The sequence below is a fragment of the Mus caroli genome, unplaced genomic scaffold (assembly GCF_978045245.1).
Source record: "Mus caroli unplaced genomic scaffold, Mus_caroli_1 scaffold_9, whole genome shotgun sequence".
Lineage (NCBI taxonomy): Eukaryota > Metazoa > Chordata > Mammalia > Rodentia > Muridae > Mus > Mus caroli.
Genome location: NW_028227264.1, coordinates 76,747,691 through 76,760,714, shown reverse-complemented (window position 1 = coordinate 76,760,714; position 13,024 = coordinate 76,747,691). Strand labels below are relative to the sequence as shown.

Below are 13,024 nucleotides of genomic sequence, written 5' to 3'. Positions count from 1 at the left end.
AGTGTGTGTATTTGCCTGCCTACCTTCATGATAGGTACTTGCACCCTGTCCCATTATCTGGATCACAACAGCCTTCTTGCTTTTCTCTCTCCAGGAAAGTGGATGTTCTACAAGAGGCTTGGTGGGGTGGATTTCCCTGAGGACTAGAGTGTTAGGGATCAGGTAAAATGTTTTCAGGGTTCACGCACACATCCAACCTCCCCCCACCCCCCAACATAGCTCAGGATGCTGGGCCAAGGGCAGCTCCACGCAGTCCTGCTGAGGGTTACAGTTGAGGACAAGCTGGGCCACATCACGATCTTCTTGTAATACAGCCACTCCTACTGCAGTAAAGAGGAGGGTGAACCCAAGACAATGCTTTAACCCTCTCAAGAATCAGAGATGCCCCAGGCTTACACCAGGCCATCCTCCTCCCTGAAGGGTGCAGTTGCGCCTCTGGGCCACTGAGAGGCGGTAGCGCACGCCGGCCTCGTCCAGGACGTTTGACGTCTAGTTGGGTTGTGTCGCCTCAGTGTGACGTTACAGTGGTGACGAGCGCGTGTCGTCACTCGAGCGCCCCAGCGGAAGCGTCGAGTGCGTGGTCTCAGGGTCCTCCTCACCATGGTTCCCGGAGTGCCGCTCCCGCCGGAGATCCAGCTGGCGCAGCGCCTGGCGGGCAATGAACAGGTGACGCGGGACCGCGCGTTGCGGAAGCTGCGGAAGTACATCGAGGCCAGGTCGCAGCGGGCGACAGGTACGCGGACGGGAGGGCGGGCGAGCTCCGCTGCGTGGGCCCCGCAGGATCCGGCCTTCGTCTGCGGTTCTCCTGGCTTAGGCTGACCCGATCGGTCTGCGCGCTTTTCTTCTTCTGTAGCTTGCTGGTGCTCTTCCGCCGGCCTTTACCCGTGTCCCGTGTTCTTAAAGGTGTGTTCTCGACACCCTGTTCCCAGGATGTGCCTTTTGCAGAGCGGTTTCTATGCTTCTGGTCCTCAGTGAGCGACCCCCTTTCAGCAGCCTCCGCGTCTCTTGGATATCCCTCCGCAGATGCAAATTATAGATTCCCTGAGCAGTGGTTTGGCCGAGGTCACGGCTGTATGCTTTGGGAAGTGTCTCAAGGCAGTTTTCCACGCTGTAGTCAGAGAACCCCAGCTTGGGGAATGCGCCTTGTCAAATGGTGGTGATGTCCTTTGCTTTTGGATATCCCTCCGCGGATGCAAATTATAGATTCCCTGAGCAGTGATTTGGCCGAGGTCATGGCTGTATGCTTTAGGAAGTGTCTCAGGGCAGTTTTTCACGCTCTAGTCGGAGCACCCCAACTTGGGGAATGCGCCTCACTAAATGTTGTTGATGTCCTTTGCTAGCCTGAATGAATAACTTTCACCGTTTAATCTCCGAAATGTCATAGAATAGCTACAGTACCTTGGTCTGACACTGGCTTAATTAATCACTGCATTAACAATGGGCCATCACCCGGTCCCGAAAGTGTTGGGGTTCTTTAACCCTATGGGACTGATACCTGCTTGCTGGTGCATGAAGTTACTGGAGGGTTGGGGAGGGGGGGGCTCCTCCAGGCACCGTTATGGCAGTTCTGTTGGAGAATGTTTTGAGGGCGGGGCTGGCTGCCCAATCATATTTTTTTAAGGTTTAATTATTTAATGTATGTGAGTACACTGTAGCTGTACAGATGGTTATGAGCCTTCATGTGGTTGTTGGGAATTGAATTTAGGACCTCTGCTCACTCTAGTTGGCCCCACTCACTGAGGTCGGCCCAGCTCGCTCAGTCCTTGTTCCGTCTGGCCCAAAGATTTATTTATTATTATAAATCAGTACACTGGGGCTGTTTTCAGACACCCTAGAAGAGGGCATCAGATCTCATTACAGATGGTTGTAAGCCACCGTGTGGTTGCTGGGATTTGAACTCCGGACCTTTGGAAGAACAGTCAGTGCTCTTACCCGCTGAGCCATCTCGCCAGCCCCCAGTCATATTATTGTTAAGAATAATTCAGGCAATCATGTTTCCTTCCTGGCTCGGGAAGGTAGGTTCCAGGACTCACTGAGTCTCACTGTTGCTCTTGTGATGCAGGTGGTTTCACTCCAGATGAACTGCTAAAAGTATGGAAAGGACTGTTTTACTGCATGTGGATGCAGGACAAGCCCCTCCAGCAGGTGGGTGCCTGGGAAGGTAGCTGAAGAACCCTCACAGGAGTTGGTGGGGGACTGAGGGGCATGTGTTTAATCCTCCACCCCACCCCCTTAACATAGCCAGCACTGACTCCTGCTGTTTATAGAGAAAGTGATGTTTCCTGCATAGTAGGTCTTTTGCAAGCAAGGAACCAAGGCCAACTGGCAGCTGGTCCTTTGAGTGAGAGGGCATTGGTAGTGTTGGCCATCAGAGCCACTGTGCTTCGGGGCCTGAGCGTGTGCTTCCTGTTTCCCTCACAGGAAGAACTAGGAAGGACCATTGCCCAGCTTGTCCATGCTTTTCACACGACGGAGGCACGTGAGTACCCGGCGGAAGCCAGGCCCGGCCAGACCCTACCGACACCAGAGTCGCTGAGATCCAGAGGGACTAATGCAACAGTGTGTTCTCAAACCTCACGCAGGCTGCAGGGAGGTGGCTGTGTAGATGCTCGTGGCGTGGAACACAGCCCAGTGCCCAACCAGCCTCCCTCAGTTTACCAAACAGACATGGCTAAAGAGTGAAAGGCAGTGGTATGGCATATGACAGCCGGTGTCATGATCCCCGTGGTGTTTAGCTGATGACAATGTCACCCTTTCTCTTTAAGTACAGAGGTCCTCAAGCCTCCTAATGCCGCTACCCTCTAAAACCGTTCCTCCTGTCAGGATACCCCTCCCCCTCCCCCAACTGTTAAGTTATTTTCTTTGCTACTTTGTAACTGTAATTTTGCTACTGTTATGAACTGTAATGTAAATATCTGTGTTTTCCAATGGTCCTAGGTGACCCATGTGAAAGAGTCATTGGACCTCCAAACGGGGTGGAGACTCACAGATTGAGAATAGCAGTCTTTGGGAGTTTGCTAGCTCCTGTGTTTCCCATTCCTATCCCTCATCCAACCTACCTGATGGAATCACTTAGGCAGCCTTTAAACATCCTGAGATCGGACCCTGCCTCAGGCCAGACTAGCCCTGGGGCATAGCATGTCTGAGGCCTCTTTGTGAGGCTTTGAGGGCAGTCCTGACAGAGAAGCTGGATGCTTGTGCCCACTCCTGTCCTCGGCGAGCTGGGCTTTAGCTATATTAGACTGAAGCTGGCAAGTTGAGGGATGCGTGCACATCTCAGTTTAGGAGACTCCCTCCTCCCACCCCTCTTTTTGGAAACAGGTTCTTACTGTGCCGCTCAGGCTGGTCTCGAACTGGGGATCTTCCTCCTTCTACTTCCCTGGGCACTGGCATCTCCGATGTGTATCATGGCTTCAGGATCTCTCTTTAACTGAGTGTAGAAGAGACAGTAGATCTGAACTCCCTGCTCTCTCAGGACTCTCAGTCTCAGGACTGCTGAGTCAAAGCTGAAGTGATCACTTGGTAATCTGGTGACCAGGCCACCAGGACTGAGCCATACAAACAGAATTTTGCAGAGAAGAGGAGTTGCCTTCATTTTGTCCCAGTACCAAGGCTTCCCAGGGCTGGTTCCTCCTGCCTTATGGATGGTGCCTTCTCTGGTTGACTCTGAGTCGGTGGGTCCACCCTCAAGACCTGCTTTAGTACCCTGAACACGGCCCTCTGTTCACTCCAGGTACATTTTGGAGTGCCGAGGGTTTAGAGCTTCTCTATGAGATTTTGGTGGCACAGTTCAGACTCTGCATCCTCTATCTGACTCATCTGTTCCCTGCAGGGTTAATGGATCTAGTTGGGCAAGCGCCAGGTATCTGCCTACAGTTCTGCTTCAGGAATGCAGTCCTGCTGAAGGTCTAGCTTGGGTGTCAGGAGGGCCTTGGTCCAAGCCAAGGCAGGGACAAAGAGGCCTAGGGAGGATGTGTCCCCAGCAGTCACTCCTTTCCCAACCCTCCCTCCTCCTTTGTGCATTTTGTTCAGAGAACAGAGAGTCGGCTTGAGTGAGTGCGTTTTGTGGTTTTTACCCCCTGTGGAGCCTGGAAACCCTCACCTCTGAGCCCTGTGAATGAAAGAGGGAGTTCTGTGGGTTTGTGCTGTCCCTCCCTCCCCTTCCCCATGGCTCTGGTGTTGATTGATGTGTGTGTCCTCTCTCTCTGCCCTAGAGCACCAGTTCCTGAAGGCCTTCTGGCAGACCATGATCCGGGAGTGGGTGGGCATTGACAGACTGCGCCTGGATAAGTTCTACATGGTGAGACAGTGTGGCACCAAAGCAGGTGACCCACAAGCCCCGGGGTGAAGGAGTTGGCCAGGCCTGGTTTGCAATATACTTGGCTGCAAGGCTGCTACAGCTTGGAGTGCCCCCATCTTAAGGGCCAGTAAAAATTCAAAGCAGGAGCCTTGCCTCAGCCCTCCCAGAGGAGGTAAAGCCATTCTGACCACCAGTGAGCCCTGGGCCTAGCACAAGGCAGAAAGGGGACTTGATCACCCCTATCTGTGAAGATCCCCCTTCTGGCTGAGGACTTGGCCCTTGGCCCTCGGTCTGCATTGTGTCTCCTGCTTGCTTTCTTCTCCTGTGTCGTGCTCCTCTCGGTCAATGAATTGCTTTACAAGGCCCATTTCCTTTTTTGAGAGAATTTTTTTTTTCTCAAAAATTGTGAGGCCCAGCTGCAACCTTGGCTTTGTAGTAACTCTGCCTTCTTCGGGAAGAGCCCAGCGCCTGCCCTGACTATTCCAATCAGCTCTAGTCTGTAGTTTCTGCTCACTCAGGTGAGCGAGCCTGACTCCACGTTGCTCACAAAGCCAAGTACAGAGCTTTGATCTCCAAGGCCTCAGTCATGCCCCTTGAGACAGACAGAGGCCTTACCTTCAGGAGGCTTCTGGGACACAGGGAGGCTCGATGGTTTGGCTGTCTTCTTACTAACGTGTGTTTCTTTTGTGTCCTAGCTCATGAGGATGGTCCTAAGTGAGTCACTGAAGGCTGTGAAAGCCCGGGGATGGGACGAGAGGTGGGTCCGCCCTGAGAGTCAGACTCCCAGCTCCCAGGCAGCTGAGGGCTGGGACCTCCATCTTCTGGCTCATCCCAGGAATCCCAAGATCCTCTTGTGATAACTTGTTGTAGGCAGGTTGCATCACTTGGTACTACAAGTGTGCTGAATTAAGATAAGTTTATGAAGTGAAATGGTTCAGATGATGCTGTCTTCTCCCACTGTGCTATCCCAGTTTTCTATAGTCGGGCAGAATCATGTGCTCTGGTCATAACACGTGTACTGCCAAAGGCCTACTTTTTTTTTTTTTTTTTATAAGATTTATTTATCTATTTTATGTATAGGAGTACACTATAGCTGTCTTCAGACACACCAGAAGAGGGCATCAGATCCCATTACAGATGGTTGTGAGCCACCATGTAGTTGCTGGGAATTGAACGCAGAACCTCTGAAAGAACAGTCAGTGCTCTTTAACCTCTGAGCCATCTCTCCAGCCCCCCAAAGGCCTCCATTTTAACAGGTGTATGGTGTGGGCAGTGCTGCCAGTGGCCATTGTTCATCTGGCCCTTTGCTTTTGAGCACAGTGCTTAGGTGAGCTGGCCCATGTCCTCCGAGCAATGGTTGGCTGTGTTCCTATCTGACCTTGACTTCTGTGGCTGCAGCTTCCACTGCCCTGGGGTTCTGCTTGTACTCCTGGCCTCTGGGACACTCAGGTAGAGCTCACCCCTAGGTGCTGCCTGCTCACTTGTCTAAGCGTGGGCAGCAGGTCCCAAGCCTGTGGCAGCCAGAGTCCTGCAGCACAAAGTGGGTTCTGAAGGTTTTCATGTAACATTTTTTGAAGTAATAAATATTTCAACTTTGTTTCTAACTCTTAGGTACCATCAACCACTGCAATTTTTTGTTTTGATTTTTGTTTTTTTGAGATGGTGTCTCTCTCCATAGCCCTAGTTGGCCTGTAACTTACTGTGTAGACCAGGCTGGCCTTGAGCTCACAGAGGTCTACTTCTGCCTCCTGAGTGCTGGGATTAAAGGTGTGCACCACTGTGCCCATTGCCCAGAGGAGTAAGGTTAATCCCAACAGTGGTTGGTTTGGAAATCCCGCAGAGCAGTGCAGGCGTGTGTGTCTACATGGTGCATCTACATGGCACCCCACAGGGATTTTTTTCTTTTTCTTTTGTTTTGCTTGGGTGATGGCAGCAAGAGGGGAAAGGCCTAGACAAAAACTTTACATGTGATTGCAAGTTGTCAGCAATGCTGACAGAGAGCTGGCCTTGGGGCACCAGGCAAGATCAGACATCACACGCACATGCACGCACACCACCCCTGCCTCCACTCAGAGAATGAACGCATGCTGGGCTGTGGTGGTCTGAGCTTTCCTGCTTCAGGGCTCTCTTGCCTGTGGTTTTGAGCAACTTCTTTTTTAATCACTGTTGAGGACTTTGAGACCTGTCTCTCTTAGTCATTTCAGGGCTCCATTGTAGGTTGCTAGTGACTTACACAGAATTTATGGTGACATTTTTAATTTGGTTAGTGTTCTTTGATTTTCTGTTGCAACTTCCTAGTGGTAACAGTGCTGAAGGGCCCTTATCCCTCCCTGGCCTTGGAAGACAAAACATTCAGTGTGTTTGTCTGATGTGGTACAGCCTGGCTCAGGCGTTCCCGGTGTTTGCCACATGCAGTAGTGTCATCTGGAGCTCACCTAACTCTGGTCTCTCGCTGGGTTTTATGCCTCATCTTGCTGTTGGCTTCCTTCCCCCCTGAGCCTGGTAAAGTATCTTGTTTCCTTTCTGGGGTTGGTGACCGTTTGCTGGAGTCATCCAGGAGTTCCTTAGGTAGCACATGCCACAGCTCCAGGTGGCACTGAGACTACACTGTCACCCAATAAGGAGTCTCATGTGCACCGAGTGCTGAGGGCTCCTTGTCCTCTGCTACTAGGTCCAGGGCTCTGAGACAGTGTAATCTGTGTGCCTGGGAGGGCCACAGCTGCATAGCTTCCTCATGCTGCCAACCAACCAGCATATGGCCCAGGGGCCCGTGGCCCCAGCCCTTGTTAGTATACCTTCCCCTTTGCCTCTGGTCTGTCCTGATCTGATACCTTTTCCAAGCAGTGAGGGTCGGCCAGCAGAGCACCTCAGTGGCCATATTTCCACATGTGTCTTGAAGATACAAAAGGCCTATGAGTATTCTAGTATATTCAGTGGTATATTTTTGGCCAAGAGCCACATGTGTCACTCCAGTGTCACATGTCACACAGACCTGAGCCAGCAGGACTCCCTTGTGCTGCTCAGACCCAGAGCTGCTTGGGTCTCTGCATATGGGTGCGAAAGATCAGGTGTGTTCCTGGATGACTGTACCTGCCTGCACGTGTGTTATGTTCCTGCTAGAACCCATGTGGAGATCTCGGGGCACCGCAGACCTGCGACCCCATGGCAGCCACACTCTTCTTTCTTTCTCTCTCTTCAGACAGATAGAGCAGCTGCTAGAGCTGCTAACCACTGAGATCCTGAACCCCGACAGCCAGGCCCCCAGTGGGGTGAAGAGCCACTTCCTAGAGATCTTTCTGGAGGAGCTGGCCAAAGTGGGCGCTGCAGAGGTGAGGTGGGCTCGGGTGAGGGCTGTGGCGTACGGTGCATGTGTCCAGCATTTGAACACACTTCCCATCTCTTGGTTTCCCCACAGCTCACCGCAGACCAGAATCTGCAGTTCATCGACCCCTTCTGCCAGATAGCAGCCCGCACTAAGGAGTAAGTGGTGGGCAGCTCCCCTTCCTCTCAGGCTGCAGTGGCCACTGGCCTCCCATGCTGTGAGGGTAGTGTGGTATCTGAGAGTTCATACTAATGAGTTCTCTGGCCTCTGCTTCACCCTCAGTTCCCTGGTTTTGCATAAGATCATTCAGAGCATCTTTCAGACGATTGTGGAACAGGCTCCCTTGGCCATCGAAGACATCATGAATGAACTGGACACACAGAGTGGAGAGGGTGAAGCATCAGATGGTGATGATGGTGAAGCGTCAGATGGTGATGATGGAGAAGCGTCAGACAGTGATGATGGTGAAGCATCAGATGGTGATGATGGTGATGTGGCAGACAGTGATGATGGTGATGTGGCAGACGATGATGATGGTGACGTGGCAGACGATGATGATGGTGACGATGATGATGGTGACAGTAACAAGTCCTCAGAGGGTGAGGAGGATATGCAAGACACACCACCCAAGAAGCTGCCTGCAGGTGAGGGCCCCAGCCTGTCCTATCCTAGGCTCTTGCTGGATTGTTGCAGCTGTCTCTGGGCAACACCATGTTGGTGGCATGAAGAACATTTGGTTTACTCTCCTAAGTCGGTCTCAGCACTTGATTCCTGGCTCCCAGCTTCCAGCTCGGTTCCTAGAATGCTCCTACCTAAGATTCTAGTGCTCCCTGGGTCCTGTGTGGTACCCTGACCTTCCTCTTCAACAGAGGAGCATGCATCCTGGTTTGCTTGTGGTTTTGGTGGTGTTGGGGATGGAACTCTGGCCATAGGCACTAGGAAATGCTCTAACCTTGTGTCACACCCAAGCCCTTCCCTGCCCCTTCCTCTGGACTCTCCACTTCCATCAGTCACCTTTCCTCTGTGCCCCTCAGCCTACCCTGCCCCTGCCCTCCAGACAGTCAGCATCTGACCACAGTGTAGTGAGGGCAAATGAATGTGCTGCACGCTCTCCTTGTAAATGGCCTCTCACGGGCTCTGTGTTTGGGCCAGGCGTCTGGTTGCAGTGGGCCTAGCTTGGCTTTCTTTGTCTTGATGCTGTGGTCATGGAGTCTCAGTGAGAGTCTTCTTTCAGCTTTGGTGCCAGCTTTAGTGGCCCCCTTCTTGTGAGTCAGCAGGCATCCTGTGTGTCTTGCCTGTCTTTCTCTTAACTTCTCTTTCTTGGTAGCCTAGACATCCTAAGAGTTTCTCAGAGGAGACCCCTTGATGTCTGCTCATGGCTCATCAGCCACTCTGCACAGCAAACCATCCTGCAGCCGTTGTCCTTGCCAAAGTGTCCCACAGCACTGTTGTCCACAAGCCCTTCACTTACGACTATGCTGAGTGGGCTGTGGGGGCACACACCTATAACCGTAGCACTTGGAAGGCTGAGGCAGGAGGATTGCCCACGTTCAGGGCTATCCTGGGCTGTCAAGGGAGAACCAGGCCACTGGAGCTAACATAACAAGGCCCCATTTCAACTCTGCTCCGCACCAGGAAGGCACTGCTGGCACAGTTCTGAGCACACAGCTCGGCTCAGTGTTCCAAGCTAAGCCAAGCATTGCTCCAGTGGTCCCTGGCCTAACCCACTGCTGGGATACCTGCAATCTGCCTTTACTGCCCAAGGTGCCCACTGACCTACACCCTTCCCCTGGGATGCCTTTCCTCATCTCTACACTCCCCATGAGACCAGCTGCTTGTCCCCTCCCCAGCCTGTGCCAGTGCACGACCAAGAGGGTCCTCAGTGGCTTGGTGTTGGTTTTGGGGTACCCCTACACTAGGCATGGTACCGTGAGTTCAGGTTCTGTATTTGTTTTTAGGCACCGTACATAGGGCTGGCCCTGAGGCAGACAAGGAACAGGCGTGGGATGACGAGGAGAACACTGGCCCTGTCCTCCAGGTAGGCATCCATGTCTAGGCCACACGGTTAGCCTTTACCCTCCAGCCCCACTGCCGGGGGAAGGCCAGCAACGGGGATGTGCAGACAGCCTTCCTGGAGGCTGGCTTTCAGGGAAGGATGGGTAACAGGCCACTGGGCAACTCCTGGTCACTGCTGAGAGATTGATGCAGGGCTCAGCCAGCCCCCCTGCCCTCCTGTGGCATTCCTTATGCTTTAAGCAGGTGGCCTGCACCCCTAGGTCTGGCTCTATTGTTGGGGTGCTGGCCTTGAACAGGGTAGCACAGACTTAGTGATCTGCATCTGGGTCATAGCTCTGAGTCAGCTCAGAAGACGGGTCAGGCGGATCCGGGAGGTCAGCAGATGTCAGTAAGGCTTCAATGCTGACAGCCTGTCACATGAGTAGGTTTGAGTATTTTGGGTTATATAGGATGTGTTCATCTCTTTTCATTTGGTTTCTTCCCACCTGTCTGCTCTGGCTAGTTGGGAGTTAAAATCAGAGGGACTTTAATCTCTGCACTCTAGTAGTGAGCTCTATGCCAGCCACACAGTAAGTCCCTGCCGCAAAAAGAGATGAAGTTGGAGAGCAGGCTGCCTTCTGAAGTCTGCTGCTTCCTTGGGGCAGGGGTGGTGCCTGCTGGGTTGTAGTCTCTGTCTGCAGGCTTTGCTGGCAGATGCTGAGCGAGTTGAGTCTGTTTCCGTGGCCAAGCAGAGAATGCCTGTGATGGCCATGTGTCTCCTCAGCCCAGGGAGGTGGGGTTTTGTGTTTGGTCATGTGGACACAGACTGAATCTTGTATTTCTCACATCTTTTGAAACAGTTTGACTACGAGGCACTTGCTAATAGACTGTTCAAGCTCGCCAGTAGACAGAGCACCCCTTCTCAAAACAGGAAGCGCCTCTACAAAGTGATCCAAAAGTGAGTCAGGAGGCCTGTCTCGCCTCACCCCTGCTGCCTCCTCACAGCAATCACTGCCTCTCCTGTGTGTTGTCCTGTGAGGTAGCCTGAGCAAGGGGAAGTCAGGAGCTGGTCCCCCATGAGCACTAGACTAGCTGAGTGCTGATGTTGTCTGTCTTCTCTTTCAGGCTGAGGGAGCTGGCTGGAGGTGAGGATCTGATGGGCACTGAGGTGGTCCCTCCAATACACACGTGTGCATTTGTGCGCATGCTCAGAGCATGCGAAATGTCTGCAGCGGTCTATGTCTCGGTGGGGGAAGGGTTAGGCTCAAAGGCTCCACAGCACTCACTGTTCCTCTGAAATTACTGAGGGATGCTTCCTGAGGCCATGAGCTCGTGTCCAGTGTTTGGAGATGAAGCTCACACTGCAGTGCTTGTGTGTTGTGCGTGTGATGGGTTTTACCAGCGCCCAGGAGGCCCCACTGCGCATGTGTAGCTTCATGCGCTCCCAGCATTAGCCTGTACTGTCCGGCTGGGCTGGAATAGACAGTGGCGTGACACATGTGCCTCAGGTGGCCTCTGTATTTCCCTGGCCCTGAGCTGGGTCTGTGGGGACCGTGACACAGAATGGAGCTGACCTATCACCTCAGCACCCTGACTGCCACCCTGGTTCTTAGGCACTTTCCCAGAGGATGATGTCCCTGAAAAAGCCTACAAGAAGATGCTGGAAGGGAGGCGGGAACGGAAGAAGAAAAAGAAGCGCTTGCCCAAACCTCAGCCCCAGAATAAGGAAGGTAGGATCCTGAGTGATGATTAACACACGGGCTGGCTCACCTCCCTTGTCTCCCCTGCCTGTCCTGCCTTTGCTTACGTCTTCCCTTCATGCACAGACCCCCACAGTGCACCTGGCCTGGGGACCACCCTCAGCCCTTGGTGCCTGTGCTCTGACTAGACGCCTCTCTTTGACTGTCTTGCCATCTTTGATCAGAGCCTCGTCTGTCTCGTCTCCTTAGTGATCCTGAGTCTCTCTTCCCATGTAACTGTTGGTTTCAGGCCTTCTAGCCCTGCCTTCCTGCTGTGTATGTGCTAGCACGTGACACTCTTGCTAAAGACTGTCCAGGGCCTGCTGTGCATTGTCGGTGGCCCTGCCTGAGCTGACAGTCTTTTCAGGGGTTAACCTGGTCATATGCTAACCTAGGATCTGCCAAGGGCCACTGCATTCACCCTGTCTCTGGCCCAGCTATCTCCACACTGAGGCCCATACATATTGGTCCCAGCTGGGCAGTATCTTCTCACCAGCCTGCCCTTGGCCTGGCCCCAGCCTCAGCCCAGACACCGTCTTTCAGCTCTGACACAGCAGGTTGAGTGAATGTTTGCGGGTCCTGGGGTACGGCCCCTGGCCCTCTTGTCAGATAGCCATCTCTATCTCTCTTCCTGCACTGTCTTCACACCCTGCTCCATGTCTGGGCCCTTCACCCTGTCCTCTGGCTAGTCTTTCTGGAGATCAGTTCCTGAGCCCTCCCTGGGATCATCCTGGTACCCAGGATGAAGCTCACCCTGGTCAGCAGCCCTGGTGCTGTCCCCAGTGCTGGCACTGCTGTTAAAGAGTCAGGTGACTGAAAGACACCATATTGACCCAGCAGTTTGCTCACAAGCCTCACTTGGTCCACAGCGGGGAGTGAGGCAGAATCCTCAAGTGCAGACCCAGGCCCAGGAAAGAAGAGGAAGAGGAACAGGAAAACGGATGAGAAGGCTGGCCAAGGGGGGCCTCCTGGGAAGAGGAGGAAGCCTGGGGCTAGAGCAAAGGGGGCTGGGGCCCAGCAACCAAAGAAGAGGACACAGTCATCACAGAGTGCGGAGTGAGGTGCACAGCCCAGGCTGGCACATGGTGGAATGGGCAGGATACCTGGGCATGCTCCTGCAGCCTCAGGATGCCGAGGTTCTGAGCGTCCGTCCTATAGGGGAGGAGCAGGAGGAGGACGGAAGAAACTCTTGGTTTAGTCCCAGCCTTTAAGCATGATCCTGCCTCAGAGCCATGTCCTGCATCTCAGAAAAACACTCAACATTTCACTTGTACATATGCTATGGCTGTGCCTGATCCTAGCCAGAGAGGCCAGAAGATCTGGAGACTGAGTCCAGCCTGGGTTGTAGAGTAAATCCCTGTCTCAGCTTCCCTCCCTCATAGTCAGGAAAACAAAACCAAGTAACTGTGTGGTCACTGTGTCCCCCACCCTCGGCTGCCCGCAAATAAACTGCTTCTCCCATTTTTGGGTGTGGTGTGTGTGTGTGTGTGTAGGGGTATGGCGGGTGTCACTCCCTGGGTGAGGTGTGTATTTTCATCTACTTTTGAGTTTATGTGCACCTGAGAACCCTTGCAAAAGAGCCTGCCCATGGGTGCATGCTCTGTGCTCCTATCTCAGACTTGCACCGTTGAGGGTTTTCAGGAGGTTCCTGAGACTGAAGTGACAGGG

The 13,024-nt window shown here is 53.2% G+C and overlaps 1 protein-coding gene across 1 annotated transcript; it reads left to right on the top strand.

Annotated features, from left to right (window-relative positions):
- The first annotated feature begins 518 nt into the window (after window positions 1-518).
- Rrp1 (ribosomal RNA processing 1) lies at window positions 519-12,819 on the top strand. Its single transcript, XM_021173954.3, has 13 exons — window positions 519-733; window positions 2,063-2,145; window positions 2,422-2,479; window positions 4,215-4,300; window positions 4,996-5,057; window positions 7,500-7,629; window positions 7,716-7,780; window positions 7,905-8,266; window positions 9,581-9,660; window positions 10,478-10,575; window positions 10,743-10,762; window positions 11,231-11,347; window positions 12,226-12,819. Exons 1-13 carry the CDS (start codon window positions 601-603, stop codon window positions 12,414-12,416), a joined length of 1,485 nt encoding a protein of 494 aa, XP_021029613.1. The 5' UTR covers window positions 519-600; the 3' UTR covers window positions 12,417-12,819.
- Window positions 12,820-13,024: the final 205 nt, after the last annotated feature.